General features: G+C 53.1%; 7 protein-coding genes across 7 annotated transcripts in view; 4 read left to right on the top strand and 3 right to left on the bottom strand.

Annotated features, from left to right (window-relative positions):
• The window catches only part of CkaCkLH20_07017 (PH domain-containing protein), a gene marked incomplete at both ends in the record, with an annotated part of 1135 nt that extends 170 nt beyond the window's left edge, over positions 1-965 (top strand). Inside the window, 2 exons of the mRNA XM_038889734.1 lie at positions 127-341; positions 416-965. Coding sequence (XP_038745097.1) covers positions 127-341; positions 416-965 — 765 coding nt within the window. The remainder of the gene's footprint in view (positions 1-126; positions 342-415) is intronic.
• A 1421-nt stretch (positions 966-2386) lies between these two features.
• CkaCkLH20_07016 (uncharacterized protein) lies at positions 2387-3820 on the top strand (the record flags this gene model as incomplete). Its single annotated transcript, XM_038889733.1, has 3 exons — positions 2387-2416; positions 2520-2786; positions 2864-3820. The coding sequence occupies 3 exons, from the start codon at positions 2387-2389 to the stop codon at positions 3818-3820; spliced, it is 1254 nt and encodes a 417-aa protein (XP_038745096.1).
• Positions 3821-4391: 571 nt separating this feature from the next.
• CkaCkLH20_07015 (uncharacterized protein) lies at positions 4392-4926 on the bottom strand (the record flags this gene model as incomplete). The annotated part of the gene is made up of 2 exons (XM_038889732.1): positions 4392-4784; positions 4855-4926. The coding sequence occupies 2 exons, from the start codon at positions 4924-4926 to the stop codon at positions 4392-4394; spliced, it is 465 nt and encodes a 154-aa protein (XP_038745095.1).
• Positions 4927-5518: 592 nt separating this feature from the next.
• CkaCkLH20_07014 (uncharacterized protein) lies at positions 5519-6794 on the bottom strand (the record flags this gene model as incomplete). The annotated part of the gene is made up of 3 exons (XM_038889731.1): positions 5519-6312; positions 6379-6598; positions 6657-6794. The coding sequence occupies 3 exons, from the start codon at positions 6792-6794 to the stop codon at positions 5519-5521; spliced, it is 1152 nt and encodes a 383-aa protein (XP_038745094.1).
• Positions 6795-8076: 1282 nt separating this feature from the next.
• CkaCkLH20_07013 (mitochondrial oxaloacetate transporter) lies at positions 8077-9168 on the top strand (the record flags this gene model as incomplete). Its single annotated transcript, XM_038889730.1, has 3 exons — positions 8077-8198; positions 8269-8870; positions 8930-9168. 3 exons carry the CDS (start codon positions 8077-8079, stop codon positions 9166-9168), a joined length of 963 nt encoding a protein of 320 aa, XP_038745093.1.
• Positions 9169-9220: 52 nt separating this feature from the next.
• On the bottom strand, positions 9221-10612 carry CkaCkLH20_07012 (cytoplasmic tRNA 2-thiolation protein 2; the record flags this gene model as incomplete). The annotated part of the gene is made up of 3 exons (XM_038889729.1): positions 9221-9325; positions 9399-10467; positions 10530-10612. The coding sequence occupies 3 exons, from the start codon at positions 10610-10612 to the stop codon at positions 9221-9223; spliced, it is 1257 nt and encodes a 418-aa protein (XP_038745092.1).
• A 1430-nt stretch (positions 10613-12042) lies between these two features.
• CkaCkLH20_07011 (ph domain protein) lies at positions 12043-18189 on the top strand (the record flags this gene model as incomplete). Its single annotated transcript, XM_038889728.1, has 5 exons — positions 12043-12273; positions 12324-12811; positions 12864-13152; positions 16927-17130; positions 17182-18189. 5 exons carry the CDS (start codon positions 12043-12045, stop codon positions 18187-18189), a joined length of 2220 nt encoding a protein of 739 aa, XP_038745091.1.
• Between the last annotated feature and the right edge of the window lie 1357 nt (positions 18190-19546).

The following is a 19546-nucleotide window of genomic DNA, read 5'->3' as shown; positions in this document are numbered from 1 at the left end:
CCCTCTCTGCCGTCCCCCCCCCCCCCCCCTCCCCCCCCCCCCCCCCCCCTTTTTCGGTGGTGTCGGTCATTGGGATTGAGAGACTAGCATCGATTGCCTCAAGGACCGCGCTGACCCCGTTTCCAGGATCCTTACTTTGAGACCGTTCCTGCGACTAGACTTGATGGTCGTCCCAACGGCAGAGTCAAGAAACGTAGGAAGGCCTTGCCGCCAGGTATCTCTGCCAAGGATGGCGAAATCTTGACCAAGGTCAAGCGGCGAGCTTATCGCCTTGATATGTCGTTGTTCAGCCTCTGCGGTGTTCGCTTCGGCTGGGGCAGCGTCATCGGTCTTGTTCCTGCGTAAGTGCCTACCCTGCATATTCTCCACATTCCTCTTTGGCACTGAAAACACCAAACTGACATCCGCAATCTAGTATTGGTGATGCTCTCGATGCATTCATGGCATTGATGGTGTTCAAGACTTGCAATAAAGTTGAAGGCGGGCTTCCTGGATCGGTCAAGAGTAAGATGTTGTTCAATATTGTCGTCGACTTCGCCATTGGTCTCGTGCCCTTCGTGGGAGACATTGTCGACGCCGCCTTTCGTTGCAACACCAAAAACGCCGTTCTCCTGGAAGAGTATCTCCGCGAACAAGGAAAGAAGAATTTGCGACGAAGCGGCGCGCCTCTTCCAGCAGTCGACCCAAGCGAGGCAGACGAGTTTGATCGTTGGGATGACGATCGTTCACCGCCTGAGTACGTCGAGGACGAACCGCGCCGAAATGGACACATGTCGTCCGGTCGCGGTGGTAGTCGGCGGCACCCTGACGAAGCCCGTACCCCGACTACTCCGGCCCGTGCCAAGACCCGAGATGATCGGTCTGGCGGAAGCCGAGGATGGTTCGGCTTCGGCCGCTCGAGGACGGAGGACGAGGAGATGGCTCATGAAGGGCGCGATCGTAGGGATAGGCCCTCGCGCCGCTGAAACGAACACTTATGAACCCGGTCCACATAGGGGATCAGGCAACATTTCCCGGAACACTTCGATTCCCCCCACCCGACGGCTTGCTATTGCTTAGATGTGAACTACGGTTTCTTTCTCTGGATGCTTGGCAAAGCTCGACACGAGACATGACGAGATATGAGATGGATTGGAAGAGGATACAAAGACGGCCACAGATGATACCACAGCTCAACATACCAGCTTGTTAATTGATTAATGCGACGCGTGTATATCACAAATGTTCCTGACGTATTTGTGACACATGGACTGTTTGGAGCCGAAATTGAACCCGAACCTGCGCTTGGTAAGGTTGGATGATCACGACAGTGATGATAGGCGTGATTGACCGTGTCGACCCGCCGTCAATAGTCATAGTTGAATGGGACTTGTCGATGCTTGCGCAAAATCATACACGTACACAGCAACAGGTCTTGGAAGAGCCACTTCGTCCCGCCCAAGCCGGGGCTTGGACGAATTTGGTGTTATCTGATCTGATCTGATAATCTCAGTTGAAGTTCCAGACCGGGAGGGTCATGACCCAGGAACGCGTCGGTTCGTAACGCCGAGGCTGAACCCAGTAAGGTCCATACGGAATTACGGATGCGGAAGTAGAGGTAAGGGGGGGTTGGCCCAGGTTGGCGGGATGATATGGAGTCAAGGAACGCGTCTGCTCGGCCGAGGGTTCTCGGGAGTTGGTATGTGACGGTATGGTAGGCCGCTGCCAAAGTGGTTGCCCTGTTCATGACATCGTCAAGGTAGGTTGCCTGGCCGGCTTGAGGAGAGTGGAACGCAAGCGGACACTTGGATCCATGTTACGAAATGGCCAGGTAACTATCCAAACGTTGAAGAAAAAGAAGGAAAAAAGAGGGCTGGGTCAGACGCGTTCCATCTGGGGCCCGACGGACATGACAGTCATGGCGCCCTTCCCACCTTTTTTCCTTCCCTTTTTCCCCCCTCTCCCCTACGTTGTAAGGGTCTGAAAGTGGAAGGCAGACAGCCGCGACAGGATCCTGCCACTTTAGCAGCGAAACGCGCCGTTGATCACCGGTTTACCCCTGCTCAACGCGCTTTCTGGTGGGGCGAGGGGCAATGATGGTTCGGGTCCCAAGCGTCAGGCAAGTCGGAGAGCATTCGTTACCTAGTCCCAACCCGCAAAACACGAACGCGGACCCCCCTGTATTTAGCGACGCGTTCCCTCTACACGTGCTGCCCGGTTTGTCTGCTACAAAAGCCTTTCCAAAGCCATCAATCCATCGCGTTCACTTCTCTTCACACTCAAACAGAAAACAACTTACCACACAACGGCCGATAACCTCAATTCATTTTGAATCGACTTCAACTTCAGTTTTCTACATCTTCGTCTTTTCACATTTTGCTCCCGTCACTCTCTCCAAACCTTCACCATGTCTGTTGAAGTCACCCCGTCCAAGCAGGTACGTCACGACTTTCACTATGCTTTCGGCCACACGCTCTCATTCCAACTTCGTCTTATGTACGCGTCTACGAAAGCATTTAACTAACTATCAATGCCCGCAGGCTGCTTCGGCCATCGAGTCTTTCAAGATGGAGTCCCCCGTCAAGAAGCTCAACTTCAACGCTGCCGACAAGGAGAACCAACCCAACAGCTCCGACGTTGCCACCGCAACCGAGAACACCGATATCCAGACCAAGCCCACAGAGGAGCCCGCGAAGCAACAACAAAAGCCTACCGTCGCCCCTGGAATCAAGGAGCACGAGATGGATGAGCCTCTTCTTCAGGAGAACGGCCAGCGCTTCGTTCTTTTCCCCATCAAGTACCACGAGGTTAGTCACATTACCACGCGTCATGTACGCGTAAAGTGTTTTTTCATCGCGAACCTTAATTGACCTTGGCCGCATAGATCTGGCAAATGTACAAGAAGGCCGAGGCCTCTTTCTGGACCGCTGAGGAGATCGACCTTTCCAAGGATCTTCACGACTGGAACAACAAGATCAACGACGATGAGAAATTTTTCATCTCCCACATTCTCGCCTTTTTCGCCGCCTCTGACGGCATAGTCAACGAGAACCTCGTCGAGCGCTTCAGTGGCGAGGTCCAGGTCCCCGAGGCCCGCTGCTTCTACGGCTTCCAGATCATGATGGAGAACATTCACTCCGAGACCTACTCTCTGCTCATCGACACTTACATCAAGGAGCCTGCCCAGCGCACCTACCTCTTCAACGCCATTGATACTATTCCTTGCATCCGCAAGAAGGCCGACTGGGCCCTGCGCTGGATCAATGACACCAAGTCTACCTTTGCTCAGCGCCTTGTCGCTTTCGCTGCCGTCGAGGGTATCTTCTTCAGCGGCGCTTTCGCCTCCATCTTCTGGCTCAAGAAGCGCGGTCTCATGCCCGGTCTGACCTTCTCCAACGAGCTCATTTCCCGTGACGAGGGCCTGCACACAGACTTCGCCTGCCTCCTTTACTCTCACCTCAACCACCGCCCCAGCAAGCAGGTAATTGAGGACATCATTGTCGATGCTGTCAAGATTGAGCAGGAATTCTTGACCGAGGCCCTGCCTTGCGCCCTCCTGGGCATGAACTCCAACCTCATGAAGCAGTACATCGAGTTCGTCGCCGACCGCTTGCTGGTTGCTCTCGGCAACGAGAAGGTCTACAAGTCCACCAACCCCTTTGACTTCATGGAGAACATTTCCCTTGGCGGCAAGACCAACTTCTTCGAGAAGCGTGTTGCCGACTACCAGAAGGCAGGTGTCATGAACAGCACCAAGAAGTACCAGGAGGAGACCTCCGCCTCTTCTGAGGAGTCCAAGAATGAGAACGGCGGTGACTTCTGCTTCGATGAGGACTTCTAAACTGGAGTGCCTGAAGTTGTTTCTGTCCCGTTTCTTTCCCACTATACCCTTGTACATTGCATCCGAATGGTATTTGCCACGGCGTCGTCTTTTTTTGCGCTCCATTGCCGCCTCTGATGAGCTTCGGCATGGAGCTGTTTTTTCTTATCACACGTACATACACGGCGTTGGCAGGTATCTTTACAGGGGGGAGTTGGAGGCTCCCACGGGCTGGGTGATTGGATGACTGTGGAAAATGGGAGGGGGGCATGGATGTTTTTGATGGATAATGTATTGGCAAGGACTGTTGTTTTCAGTAATTCAGACATGACAAATGATAAAAGCTGATGGATGTTCTATTCTATGGTGAACCAGTCTCACTACGTTGGCTTTTTCCTTGTCACATATGAGAGCAAGTTGAGGCGATGCTTGTGCGAGTAACTTTTGATGCTGCGTCAATCGCCTTTATGTGGGTAGAAATGCCGTCACATGGCCCCAAGGTTTATGTTGCTTCTTCTGTGAGGCACTATAACCCTAAAAGCTGGTTGATGTCTCTACCTTTGCCTGTGTCCCTCGTGCAGCCCAGCAGCCCTTATTTCTTGCCCTTCTTCTTCTTCTTTCCACCACCTACGCCAGCCTGCTGGGTCTTCTCCTGCGGGCCGCCCTTGAGCTCAAGTGCCCCTGCGCCTTTCTCCTCGGCCGGCGTGTCCGCCGTCGGCTCGTCCTTGACCTCCTCCGGGGCTTTGGACGTCGACATTGTGCGCCCCAGGGAGCCAAGCGTGGTGATGAGGCGCGAGACCTCGGCCGCCTTGGTGGTGCGGTACTTGAGCGCGACGCCGCTGATGGGGTCGAAGGTCTTGATCTCGAGGCTGCCCCTCGGAGGCTTGGCTGTCGCTGCGTCGGACATCGTGCTGTCCTCCCCGTCGTCCTTCTTCGACTTTCTCGGCTTGACGGGCTTTATCGAGTACTTTGTTGTGATTCTAGTCTGCCAGCCGGGTCGCGCGCAGCGACTGGTGTCAGCCTTTCGCCTGGGCTAGTTGTTGAGGTCAACTTACGCTTGCTGGGCGCGCCTGAAGCAGGAGGGAGGATTGTTCCAGCCATTCCTGGCTGGTCTTGTAGGTTGGCATCGTGATGAGAGGGAAGGCCGGCCAAAAGCCTGGCACCGCTGGAGGTAGCTTGCGCGGGTGTACCGGACGCTGCCGTATCCTATGCGACCGGGAGATTGATGTGCGCTCGTGTCTCGTCTGGTCGCGCCAGAAGCTATTCGCAGATTGTCGTGTGGCGGTGGTTGGTTGGGGTGACGTTAAATGAATGACCTGGCTTGGTCGCGCGGGTGGTGGAGCGAAGTTTGGTGGGGTTCCCAGTAGCTAAGGTACAGTGTAAGGTAGGAACCTACGTTCCGATTAGGTAGGTACCTTAGGTACCTCCCGTTTCCTCAGAGGTACCTACGTACCCAGGTAGGTACCTAATGCAAGGCAAGCTTCAAGCGCACCAAACCAAAGATAGGACGCTGCAACCCGAAATGTCGGATTTTCAGGCCAACGCAGATAGAAAAATGCCCGGTAGGAACGGGCGACATGGTATGACGTGCGTGTTGTGTGTTTGCGCGGAATTCACGGACGGGTATCTTGATTTCTAGACTCCAAAAAATGCTTGCTGCTGTCCAAGCTTCCCACTGGCAGCACTCGCGACCTATTCCAGACTGATTCGATTCCTTTGTCATGCGTGCGGGTCGGGTAACCAGAAAACGACATCCTGATCCGCAGTCGCGAAGAAGTTGTATCGCGGATTGAATGCTAGCACTGCCGCCTCTCGCTTATCTTCTAAAGTCCAACTCGGACTGAGAGATTTTGTCTCGTTAGGCGGCGTCAAAATGTCCCAAACCAGGACATCTCTTTTGGTGCCACTCAGAACGTATCGGCCGTCTACCGAGAAACAACAGTCGCCACTGCTCTCTACCGTTGGAGGGTCTGTTCTCGGTGTTCCGTTGTAGCTGGTGTTTGGCACTTCACCGGCGGCCAGTCGCCGCGTGCCACCTTCGGGTTTGTGGAGATACGCCTTCAAACTGCCGTCGAAGGCATCCAAGAGGAAGTGGCCACTGCCGCGTGTGCCTACAAGAATATGCTTTCCATCATTCGAGAACTCCATCTTTGTCCAGCCCTTAACGACAAATTGGGGATCCACGTGTCGGCCAGCTTCTATCAGGTCGAAAGTCGAGACGGGTGCTTTGTCGTAGTTTCGACAGTCATACAACAGCACGCTTCCGCTGCTAGGAGAAGCGACTGCGAAAAGTTTTCCCGATGGATCGTATGCAGCGAGGTACGGCGAGTTGAGAAACAACTGGCCGCACCATTGCTTAGTTGATACGTCCCAGAGTCTTACTGTATTGTCCTGACTGCAGGAGATGAAATTGTCTTTTCCTGGGTGTACTGCGATGTCTGTAACACTCTTCTCGTGGCCCTCGAAGTATCTGATGAATGAGTTATCGTGCGTGGCGAGGTATCGAATTTGGTCTGTGAACGGTCAGCTGGCGCAGCAGATTGTGTCCGCGATGCGATGCCTACCATTTTGTTTCGTACTTGCATAGAGAATACTCGAACTTGTGTGAGTGAATCTGGCCAGCTTGACACCATATTTCTTGCTCAAAAGACTCTTCTCATGCCTTCCTTCCTTGACACTGTAAATCTGAATGGTTTCATCGCTTTCGGACGTCATGAGGAGATCGCCTGGGTCGTCGAAGTCAAGTGAGAGGACGTGGGGTTGCGGTCGGCCGTCTTTGATGTCGTCTCGTTTAAAGAGCTGCATAGGTCAAGTCAGACATCGTGTAAATCACTTTGACAAGTGCAAGGTCACCTACCTTTGTTGGGCGGAATGTCGACACAACATCGCTCAATTGCGAATTGTTGTTCGTTGCCAAAGATCGCGTAATATTGAGCGAGGTACCATTAGCTGGAGTGGACTCGCGGTGATCCAAATCCATGGGTGTGGAGGACATGTTGACGATTTGGGATGTATTGCGGCCTTTCCCGTCTCGATGGGAAAAGCGCGACGAGGCGGAATTCGGCAAACACCAAGGATATCAAGCCTCGTTCCTTCGTCGAAAGGTGAGTTGGGCCGCGAGTGAATACACCGCAATAGCCCACGGTTGACGTGAGATTGTCTACTCAGGAAATCGGGTTTTCGTCGCGCAAAGGCGCATAGCAGCCGTTCAGACGCGGTTGTAAGGTGTTGGTGATGAAGATGCGACAGGATTTGAGAGCTCTGAAGACTGGTGGGCAAGCCTAGGTGAGGTCCAGTAGCTTCCGTTCCGGGCCTACTTCAGGTACCGGCCTAAGGTACCTTCCAACGTTCACACCTTGAGCCACAGCGTACCTACCGTCCACGTCCCGTCTTACCACCTAAGGTACCTAGCCCAGGGTCCATCCAATGTATTAGGTAAGTCACTGAGGCTCGTTCATTCCAGCCTCATTACCTACCTACCTTACCTACGGTAGGTACGGACACACAGAGTACGGATATGCAGCCTTTACATCACGCAATGCAATGGGACTGGGCGACCAGGGCCGATCGTAACCTTTGGCGATGACGGACGAGGCGCCTGAAAATCCGAAGCTGCGGAGTAAGCGGGTAGGGAGCATTGGAAACTGCTGGCCGACGATGGGCCAACTACATTGACGCCTCCCATTTCCGCCAGGATCTGGGGTACCGATTCAGGCCGCAACAGTCCGCGAACCCCTGGTCTGCTAGTTATTTGGCAGCTCCGAACGCCGGGATCGGCAGTGGCTATCCACGGCCAAAGTCACCGAACAAGAAAATTCCCAAATCCACTTCCGCGCGCGGAGTCTACTGAGATATACCCCCCAGAACTGAAGAGTCAATTTATCTCGGCGACCAATCCACATCCTCTTGCTGCATTGCGACTTTGTTGATTCGGGACGCGCAGGTGATGGCTTCTGGTTAGAGACGTGAACATGTAAGGCTCAACTCCAATTCTACGCTTCACTCCGTTCTGCCTCCATTGGCTGGCTGACGGTCAGCCTGCCACGATAGTCTCTCTTCCTTCGCCTCGCTGACCAGCCCCTGTGCCGCCGCTCTAGGTCCTAGGTCCCCGAACGTTGTCGCTCATTTTTCAATCTTTTCCCGAAGTTTCCGACTGTTCTTCGGCTCATAACGGATTCTGCGAAACTAAATCGTCTGATTGACACCCTAACATTCTTATCTACGTGCGCGACCAGAGAGTCTGACGCAATGTCAACAACCTTGGGGCAAGTTACGACCTGCCGGCCGGCAGACCACGAGACAGCACCACTAACTCTTCCATCAGAGCTTTCATTGCTGGCGGCATTGCCGCCTGCGGCGCCGTCACGGCCACGCATCCCTTCGAGACGGTCAAGATTCGGTTCGTCAGAGCGACGCTCGTTCCTTTCCCTCGCTTTCGCCGCGTCGCGCTGACTGCCTTGGACGTGCAGCATGCAACTACAAGGAGAGTTGAAGGATAAGGGACACCAGCCGCACCAGTATCGAGGCCCTCTTCAGGGCGTTTCCGTCATTGTCAGGAATGAGGGCGTTCGGGGCATCTACCGCGGTATTGGCTGTGCGTACATTTACCAGGTCCTCCTCAATGGTTGTCGTCTAGGTTTCTACGAGCCGATGCGCAACACCCTCGCTTCCTTCATATACAACGACGGAAGCAAGCAGAGCTTGGGGATCAACATGTTCTGCGGTGCAGGATCAGGCATCATGGGCGCCGCCGCTGGCAGCCCCTTCTTCCTCGTCAAGACCCGTTTGCAGAGCTTCTCCCCCTTCCTGCCCGTGGGCACGCAACACAAATATCGCAACGCTTGGAACGGTCTGAGCTCGATCTACACGACGGAGGGGGTCCGCGGTCTCTACCGCGGTGTCGGTGCTGCCATGATCAGAACTGGTTTCGGAAGTTCCGTGCAGCTGCCCACTTACTTCTTCGCGAAAAGGAGGTTGGTTCGCCACTTGGGTATGGAAGAGGGTCTACCTCTGCACCTTGCTAGCAGCACTGTCAGCGGTTTCGTCGTCTGCTGCGTGATGCACCCTCCTGGTACGTGGATCTCGTGACGGTGGCGTCCCTGGTCGGTGCTTACTGACAGCCTCCTGCAGACACCATTATGTCTCGTTTGTACAACCAGAATGGCAACCTGTACAAGGGCGTTTTCGACTGCCTGTCTAAGACTGTCCGCACTGAGGGACTTTTCGCCATTTACAAGGGATTCCTTCCCCATTTGGCGAGAATCCTCCCCCATACCATCTTGACCCTGACTCTCGCTGAGCAGACGAACAAGCTGATGAAAAAGCTCGAAGATCGTATTCTGCCTACATCTGCCCTGCAAAATCCGTGATCGGAGATCGACCTTGTACTTACTAAATCAGCGTTCCTTGCATATATGGAGTTCAAAAGAGCTGGATAGACTGGACGGGTTTGTCATGGCCGGGGATCGACTTTGCGCTGGGGATTGGGGGAGGGTTCATGAAGGCAGCAGAGCACAGGTCAAGGTTCTGCGAAGAGATGTCTTGAAGATGCCTTCTGTTTGATCTATCCATATATAGACCGCTCGCACCCGTAACATACTCGTCCGACAGTCTTCTTGCGCTTCGTGTCATCTGGATCCTCGCCTATCTCTCCCTTCCATCTAGCGTCCCCCTGCTCGTCCAGGTCCATGCCACAAACCGCACATGCGTTGCCATTATTCACTCGCGTGAGCTTGCCGCTGGTGCGAACGACATTTGCGACAACAGACGGATAATTCTCCTCTACCTCCTCAAAGTATCGCGCCATGACGTCTTCTATGCTGAGCTCCTTATGCGACACGATAGTATTGCTGCTTGGCCCCGCGTCTCTGATTACGTCCCTGATAGTTGGCTGAACCAGTCCAGTGTAAGTAACAATCTCTCGCTTAAAGACATCCCGCAGGAGGTAGTAGACAGGAAATGTCGTTGTCTGCGTCTCGTTGACCATCTGGTCATCCTTTGCATGCTCGCTGCAGCGAGGGAACGTCGTGATGGGAACCGGGCCATCGTTCACCTGCCACGGTATAGCGAAGCCCCTGCCCTTGGCCGTCTCTGCGAGTGTCAGCTCGGCCAAGGCGGTTGTCGTGCACCCCAGCAGCAGAGCGTGGCATTCATTACCCAACGCCAACGACAACAATAAGTGCCGTACAAGCAGCCTCATAATGTCCACCCTCGACGTGACAGATGGCAGCGCCTCAAGCATGGCCCTGAGCTGCTGCGCTGGCTCGAGATCCTTCTGCAGCGCCGGCAAGACAGACCAGTCAATCGTGTCCAGCTTCAGGGCATCGCTCAGCGGGACGCACCGCATGGGCAAGTTCGGGAATCTGGCCTTGTGCTTCTCCAGTAGTTCACTTGCTTCAGATCCTCCTGACGAGGTACAGGTATCGGACAGGTCAGTGTCAACGTGGACAACATGCACCTCGTATGCGACCCGCAGCTTCCTCTCGTGGAGGCTCTGTAGGTTCTTGTCCAGCACTTGTACCATGGCGGCAGACGAATGACCGAAGGAGAGACCGAGTAGGTACTTTGCTTTGGCGTTCGCTGCATTTCCTATCTTGTCTTTGAGATCCTTGTACGGTTTGCCGAGGGCCTTGGCCACCCGCTGAGAGATGTGCTGCTCATAGCAGGATCTGGGCGAGAGGGTTAGCCTGGGCAGTTCAGAACAGACCTCACATTCCCTCAAATTACTCACTCGCACAACGGATCTTTTCTCACTGTCAAGGTTGTTGGCGTTTTGCATCGTCTGCAGGGTCGCGATTCGTTGTTTCCACTCATTTTCCTGAGTCGGGCCGCAGAAGCAGGCGGACGCGGATGGAGCTTGCGGGCCTAAGTGCCTTTGGCGTTGCAATTCAAAGACATCCAGTTGCTCAGTTATTTCGTTCGTTCGTAATGTGGCGCTTCTCGCGTCTACGCAGTCAGTTGCAGGTTGAGGTTGAGGTTGTGGGAGAGAAATGTTTTGGCGTTTGGGTTCCGCCACTCAGGTTGACTCAATCTCCGGAACTGGGTTTTTCTGGGCTAAATTCTCGACCTTTCTCCATTCTCATCCCACCACCCAGAGTAGCCGTTTAGTACTAGGTATCAACAGACGAGCACCCAAATCGCATTGCATTAACTTCCGGAAAAAACCACGAGATTATGCATCGAGATAACGAATATACTACTGAAGATGACCCAACGAAAGCACTCAGCCGAATGACTGGCTGTCTGACTGTAGAAAGATCCGGCTTTCTTCTTGTCACGCACTTTAGCCGCAACCACCGATCCCTCCGTCCAATCCGAAATTGTAGGAACGAACTCGAAGCAAACAGTCTTGGCCGTCAGTCTTTTGCAAAGGAATAAGTCGGTCCCCGGGATGGATGAATATTCTAAAACCTCAGCCACGTTCTGGAGACCGTTATTTTTTACCTAATTCCTCTCTCTCCCCATCTCCGAATTGCAACCATGGTAGGACTCCCCGTAAAGCGTGGTGCTGCGTCTAACATCTGTTAGATGATCACTAGACGTGAGAGATGCCTTTGGAGTCATTTTCGGTGGTGTCGTCATCGTTGTCGCCGCTACTATTTTCGTTGCTATCGTTATTGTTGTTGTTGTTGCTATCCCCTCCGGAGTGTTTACTCTGATGAATTATAGCTTTACCGAATTTAGCTATGATATAACATGTGTGTCCAAGTCGCTCCTAATTTGAAGCACCCGATGTCTTGTGATACAGAAAGACATCCGAGGTGAAAAGTGGTGTTTCAGTAATCTTACATCATAGGTTGCTGCAACCTGCCGTTTATTCCAGTACCCAGCTGCTAGCCAATGTATTGTGAAACATAATCGAATGGGCTGCAATAAGGCCAATTGTGCATAGATTGCTTCGACATGATACAGACGTATGATGGATCCGGCGGAAGCAACTGAGGACGACTGAAGTAAAACGAATGGGATGAAAGCCACAATATCGATAAACTACAATTTCAAGTCAACGCCTCCCGGTCCTGAGCTGCGACGTGACAGAAACCTTACTTCTTGCCGGTTGAGTCATCGGCGAGGAAGTTGCAGATCACAACCGCCACTTGTCAGGCACAAACGTGGCGACTGCACTATCACACTTATAATCCTACGGCTCCAGTCAGTCATAAAGCTTTCCTTGCCACGGATAAACCAACTGCTTCGTCTCTTCGAACTGAAAGCCGAAATCATTCTCGTCATTCATCGCCATCATGGCAGTCGACGACACATCAGACCGTATTCTGCAAGAGATCCAGGCTGAACTAACCAATACGCCATATCGATTTGACTCTGCTCATCTCCTGGCCGGTGGAACAGCTAACTTCATCTACCGAGCGCATTTGGACCAAGCCTTGTCTGATGGAACTACCGAAGTCGCCATCAAGCATGGCGAGGATTTCATTCGCCAGAGCCCTGATTTCAAGTTGAACACGTCCCGATGCGTATGCTTTCTTCGCACTTTCGTCCTTCCTGTTGACTCATTACTTCACAGCGGATCGAGGAATCGTGCCTCGGGTATCTCGATGCTCTCCCTCCGCACGTTGGGCCCAGAGTTTCCATTGTAACCCCGAGGCTCTTCTACTTCAACGAGAAGACCAATACGCAGGTTCAGGAGTACCAACCAAGCCCGCTCAGTCTCAAGCTTTACACTTTGAAGTATCATGCATCTTCAGAACCTGACCATGTCGAAAGCCAGTGTCTAGAAATTGGCGAGGCATTGGGCAAATGGCTCCGCGCTTTTCACAATTGGGGCAACTTACCGGAGCAGGCGAGGTTTCGGGATATCGCTGCGGCCAACAAGAGTATGCAGTCTATCAAACACTGGGCAAACTACCAGCGGCTTCCGGATGCCATCAAGCGTCATTCATCAGTCCTGAAAGACTGCGCCGACGTACTAGCCGCCATCGTGGATATTTCAACCAAGGAATTAGAGGATGAGAAGACTCTCCAAGTCATCCACGGAGACTTTTGGACAGGGAAGTCTGTGGCCCGAACCCCTACCCTTGCGGACTCTTTCTGATATTGGTTTTAGCATTCTCCTCAAGGGGCAACCTTGGCAATCGGCAAACATCACTCTTTTCGTGGTGGATTGGGAGATGCTCCAGCTCTCTCCCGCGCCTCTCGACTTGGGCCAAATGATTGCGGAGCTTTATGAGCTCAAGTTGTACAAAGGCATTGACGCTGGACTCTGGTTGATTGAGAGCTTCGTAAAGGGGTACGGTCCAACCGATGATGAGTTTGCCTTCAGAGTTTTGCTTCACGTGGGCGTCCATCTGATCAGCTTTGGCACCACAGTCCCGGACTGGGGAAACGCAGAGCAGGTTGAGCGTGTGGCAATTGCGGGAAGGGATATCTTGCTGAATGCATGGTCAAAAAGTCGGGAATGGTTTAGTCAACATCCTCTGGGTTGCGTTTTTTTTCGAGGGTAGGTGGAGAGACCATTCAACTGGCCCAAGAAAAAAAAAAGTACTCGTCGACAGACCACCATGCTAGTTATCACCGTCACTTCCCTTGATGAGCCTCTCGCGATCGCATTCTGCCCAGGCATTTTCAAAGGACCACGGCCCGGTAGACGAAACCATTACCACAAGTTTGTTCCTTTAACTTTTTCATCATGGGCCCAGTCTGGCTTGCCGTCGAAGGGAGTGATCGCATGCCCTATTCTTTATATTATACACGGCATTTGTGACTGCGCAGCCAGCTACGATGGCAAAGCTGGAAAATGTGCGAGCAGGGGCATTATGCGAATGACAAGGAGTCCTGCTCTGCTTCCCTGGTCAAACATTCAAGACACGGAGACGGCAGCAGTCAACACAGATGGTCCGGTCGCGAAGGATTGAAGTCAAGCAGAGGAAAATTGGGTTACGTAGGAGGCAAGCCACGAATGCACGTGAGAGCGACGGCCAGCCACCGGGCCGCAGCGGGCTTGGACGCTAGCATCTGCCAAATCACGGCAGCATCTTGGTTCCAAGCTACGACAGACCGGCGGCTAGCCACAAAATAGAAGCTTATCTGAGCGTTTCACCGCTCTTTTGAGCGTTTGATTCGATCCGCAGTTGTGACCAGAAAACCCAGGCAGAGGAAGTGTAAGGGAAGAGGCTGGCCCGTCCAGGATGAAGAGCGGCCCCCCTGTGTCGTGATGCGGGTATACACACGGGAGGCCAGGATGTCACAATGATTGATGTCCGCACCGCCCTCTTCCAGCTCGTTCGTGCTTGGCGAGGACCGGGAGTTGCTGTACGTGGTCAGACAAGCGCGCAAGTTGTAGAGGCTGGAGCATGACGTCGACGTAAGTAAAATGAGCCTCCTTTGCTCGGATGGATGAAGATGGAAGGAGGACTAGGAGAGGTTTTCTGCTCATGTAAGGATACACAAACGCAAGCTGCCTAAGCGCGCGCTCGCGCCCCGACAAGACCAAGCCAAGTCAAGGCGTTTAAGATGAACACGATGAGCTTTGGTCTGGTTTGAGACTGCAAGACTGCAATCGATTGTCTCACAAGCATGTGAGAGCGCAAATCCAAGCTGGATGTTTTTCTAGGTTCTTTTGAGACGAAATGGCAGCGTCCGTGGAACTCTCCCAAGTTGGCTTACTCATCGCAAGGTCACAAGCTGTGGGTTGATCAACTTAGCTTGGGCGAAGTAAAGTTTGGGAAGATGGAAACATGTTCGGACCGTCAGAGACAAGAAAGAGGCTGCAGGCAAAGAACGATACACAAATCCCCAGACTCTTGGGGCGCGAGATGGGACGGGCGTGGTCCACCTCAAACATGGCACTGGCGGACTGGCGAGTTGTACGGATGTATGCTGTGTTGTTTAAGCAGTAAACCCGGAGGCACCCCCCTTTCATTCTTTATTTCAGAAATCAGGGGTTGCTGAACGGACGAGGATTGGGAGTTGCATCCCAACCGTCTTGTCGAACTGCTCGGAGGTGAAACGGGGCGGTGCTGGTCGCTCACTAGGTACGGATGCAGTCGTAGGTCTCCGTCTGAAGTCAAGAGGCTACGACTACGTGCCTAGGTATGTAGAGTTTCGACCGCACTGCAGAGATCAGAGACAGATGAGCGTGCTGCCCGATATTGAGTGAGCCATTCGGAAGTTGCCCATTCAAAGAGTCGCGTACTACGGTACGCAGTACGGATACTCATACATCTGATGATTCTGCATCTGAAGGTGTAGGTAACTTCTTCCCGAATTGTTCTACGGATTAATAGATAGTGTAGACGCTCTCAAGACGCTAGTGTAGGACACCGCAGTGACCTCTGCTTTCATTCCCAACCACCTCTTCCCTGTCTCTCCAAAGCCTGTCACCCTGGACATTATGAAAGATCTATCTGTTTGAATTTATCGTCAACCACTCACAGTCGAGCTGGTGACCTGACCTGACTCCAAACGGGGTATGTTCCGTTGGCAACGATCCATACCTCTCCTCAAGTACCCCTCGCGGGTCCATGTCGAGCAGTGAGTCTTTTATGAGATGTGGTCCAGTGCAATGCATTCGCATACATAGTACCTTACCTCTACCTACTTTGAGGTGAGGATAGGTAAGGTAGGGCAAGGTACGGATACCCAAAGCCCCTTAAGACAAGCCCCTGGCGCCACTTCATCTCATCAATGCCAATGCCGGCCAGTGCCATGGAATGGAATGTCAGTGCGATGCATTGGTGGTTGAGGAAGCTCCACGGCCTAATTTTATCACCTTTTCGAACTTCCAGTTCTGCTCATTGGATTCGCCCGTTTTCAGACGGCGCCCCAATCATGACTTGACTGCTCCCCAACACCCTGGCACCGGAATGTGCCCAGCTGGAGGACGGAGTAAGGTACTTCGCTTCGTACACACACAGTATTTTGTCGCGACATCGCTGTGCCGATCAGTGCCCCCCTCAAAGCTTAACTTGGACAGCTCAAGTCATCGTCGCCGTCGCCGTCACCGTCTGCAATGACTGCCAGAGAGAGAGAGAGAGCCGCCGTCCGCAGCCTCCGCTCTACATTATTCAAGCGCGTTTTCACTTGGGTAGGCAATCGATTATCCGGCAAATAGGTCATCATCTACTCCTAAGGTACCTACCTACCTACTCTCTATCTCGCTCTCACGATTACTATTATCAGATCTCTCAGGTTGGCTCATAACTGCTTTCCACCTTGTCCCGTCCGTTATATTAGCTTCATACAATTTCATATTATTCACGCCCACCCAAATACCACCTACACATAGATACACCACAATCATACTAAAGGCAGCCGTTCGCTGCCATAAATCCTTCACACCGCATCTTGGACCTACTTAGTGTAAGGTACCTCTAGAGAAGTACTTACTATCCATTACTATTACATATCACGATACCGCCGCACCCGACGGAGTCCCTTGCTGGGTGCCAGTCGTCGACTCTCAAACTCGAGATTCGTCTCCTTTTCTTGGCATCCCGACTTGCACCACTCAAATAACTACCTGTACCTCCCCTTCCACAACACACCCGTGCGAAAGACCTCACACTTTCTCTCCTCTCTCGATTCCCCTTTCTCCAACCACAGCGCCGGCCGACCTGCCCCGTCCCGTCTAATTCCACCTCCTGTGCCCGAACACCCGCTGCATTCGTTCTCTCCTCTGCTTTCTCTTCTAGCTCCTCGCAAGGGCACCTCAGACACCCATCCCCATTTCCAACGATACCCAGCGCCAATAACAACAACGCCCGTCCCCAAAATAATAAAGCCACCGACACGCGACTCCCACTCGACATATCCACTTCCAACCACCCCAAACTAAGGTACTCTGTGTCTTGCCTCACGGCTTGCCCAGCATTCATTCGATCTTCCTAGGGTACTCCGTATCCTCCTAAATAACCCTCCCGAGCATTTTGGTTATCCAGGTACCCTGCTGCCAACCCTGTTCAATCGCTGGTTTTCCCGCCGCCCGATTTATTGTTTCGTCCTCTCTGTCTCGCGCCATCACCATTTTCCGTCGATCGTTTCTCGTGTTCGCACCGACGGGATACCGAATGGTTCAACTATCGATGCGCGACTGCACGCGACTGCCAACCCATCCTCATCCACGACTGTTCGATACGAATTGATCTCTCATCACTATCACCATGGCGCAGAGTCAGGTCCAGACTCTCCCCGCGCCCACCATTGACGTCTCTATTCCACCATCCTCGATATCTCTCACGACGGACGCCAACTCGCGAATGCGCAGCCGCCTCGCCCTCGATACCTATTCGTCCCCTGTCAACCAAAATGGTAGTTTCGAATTTGATCGCGTCGTCAAGAGCGGTTATTTGCAGAAGCGCACTCAAAAAACAAAGGTTTGTCTGGCTGACGCCGTAGCGCAGATACCTTTCTAACCGGTTCAACAGGCCTGGAAGTCCATCTACCTCGTTCTGCGTCCCACCTCACTCTCCATATATCGATCCGACAAGGAGGACAAACTGCGACACAAGCTGTACCTCGCCGATTTGACGGCCGTGGCTTTGCTGAAGGACCCGAAGAACAAGAGGAAGAACGTTTTTGGCCTGTTTTCCCCGGCGCGAAACTACCATCTCCAAGCCACCAGCGCCCGCGACGCGGAGGAATGGGTCGACCTGATTAGGAAACACGCCCGTATCGAAGAGGAGGATGGTGAGCTCATGCTTGCAAGTCCTATCGGCGGCAGACGACAGTCGTACATGGTGGTTCCAAGCAGCTCACAAAGCGCGGAACCGACCAGACCTGAGAGGCTGGCATCAAGCTCCCCAGAGCCACTTGAACCTCCGCTGCCACGTTTTGTCGGCTCGGACCGCCGCCGCCCTTCGCAAATGGCCGACTCGGCAGGGTACTCTGGCAACGAATTGGCATCGCATTCCGATTTCTCGGACAACGACATTCAGCGCATACAGGGCATGTCCATCGAAGACTTGGCGGTCCATTCGCCGGCGGACGGCGAAGATTTGACCGTTCGGCCAAGCCTCGGAGACCGCAATGCGAGCCAGGTTAGCGGCCTGAACCTCGAGCAGGATCCCGATCGTGTTATCTGGCAAGGCTGGCTCTGGTTCCTCCGAAGCAAGGGTGGCGTGAGACAGTGGAAGAACCTCTGGGGCGTATTAAGGCCACGGAATTTCATCCTCTACAAGGACGAGTCCGAGTATACAGCCCAGTTCATCAGACCCATGTCGGCAATCGTCAACGTGGTCGATATCGACCCAGTCAGCAAATCGAAGACACATTGCCTTCAGCTGATTACGGAGGAGAAGAGTTACAGGTTCTGTGCACACGACGAGGAGTCCCTTATTCACTGCCTTGGGGCGTTCAAGAGCCTGTTCGCCAAGAGACGAGAGCTCGAAGTCCGAGCGGCAGCCTCAGAGACACAGCCGACGCCTACTGCGTAAGCCACCCACCCATGACGCAAAGCACGAAGTTTTTTTTTTTTAGTTTTTTTTTTTTTGAGCGGGAGTTTTTCTTTGCGCCAGCCTTATTCACGATGCATGAAGCGACGACATATATGGGACATAACGGAGTCGAGTAGGAAAACATTATTCGTGAGCAGGTTGTCCAGCAGAAGCTGGGGTCTGCAGTCAAGGGGGACGTGCTCACATGGCCGTAGTTCTCTTGGCAGTGATGAGCCAATCGGTCAATTGTACTGCCATGTCAGCATAGTTGATTTGGTGCTGCTGCGGTAGACTGAGTCCTTCAGCATTTTCGGCTGAGGAGACGGGATGATGGGTAATGATAAAAATGAATCAAAGCCCCAACTCAGAGTTGAGTGTGTCTTGCATGTTATAAATCGGCATCGCAAGGTCTTGAGGTAGACTATTTGACGATGCTGAGATCCCAAAAAGAAAAAAGGAACCCCCCCCCTCCCCCGGTGAAAATTTCCTGGCGCCAACGTCAGAAAAAGAATCGACCTCTTGATGACTGCTGGCTCCCCCTCCTCCTCCTCCTCTTTTTTTTTCTTTGGAAAATAAATAAATAAATAATAAACAACATGATTCCATAACTGACAGTGTCCACGTTCGTCTGTTTGATGTTTTCAGATGCCCACATCTGCATGTACCCAAGGTCACTAGCCCATGTGACAAAAGACATCGCCAATCGCAAAGGATTCCTGAAAACCGACACCAGGAGGAGCGCATCCGTACAGTGATTAAAAAGAAGAAGGCCTGTGGCGAATGGAAGAGGCGCAAGGGGTCCAGGCCCGTGGATAGCTCGGTCGGGTGACGTTGGTCTTTCCCTTCGGACGGCCCTATTGTACGGCGTTCCAGGTTCCGGGCCTTCCTCCGGGCCTTCCTGGAGTCCGCCACTTCGACGCCAATCCGACGGTTTATCCACCTTCTTTATGCCGCCCCTGAGCGAGACATCCAATCACACGCCTCAACGGACAGGTCTCAGCAAACCTCTCCCCCTGCACCTAACGGGGGGGACCTGACAAGCATGGAGGCGCAACGACTCTCTTGCTTCTCGTTCGTCGTTCGTCGGTCCTTTGGCGTGCCTTATTCGTCGTCAGATATACACCGTCCCCCTCGAAGACACTGCTGCTGGATACGACCCTGCTAAGTTGACCTCACCGAATCAGCTGTCGTCCGACTTCACCTGCTCCCAACGACTGACAGGCCGGGTTCCTCATGCGGACGAAACTATGCTTAGGGACCAAAAGGCGACTGCCTTTATTCGCTCTCGGCTGCTCGAGACCAAATGAGTAGGTGATGTATCGTGAGGGGGAGGTGACAGGATAAGATGGTCGCATGG

Source organism: Colletotrichum karsti (assembly GCF_011947395.1).
Source record: "Colletotrichum karsti strain CkLH20 chromosome Unknown Scaffold21, whole genome shotgun sequence".
Classification (NCBI taxonomy): Eukaryota; Fungi; Ascomycota; class Sordariomycetes; order Glomerellales; family Glomerellaceae; genus Colletotrichum; species Colletotrichum karsti.
This window is presented reverse-complemented; position numbering and strand designations above follow the sequence as displayed.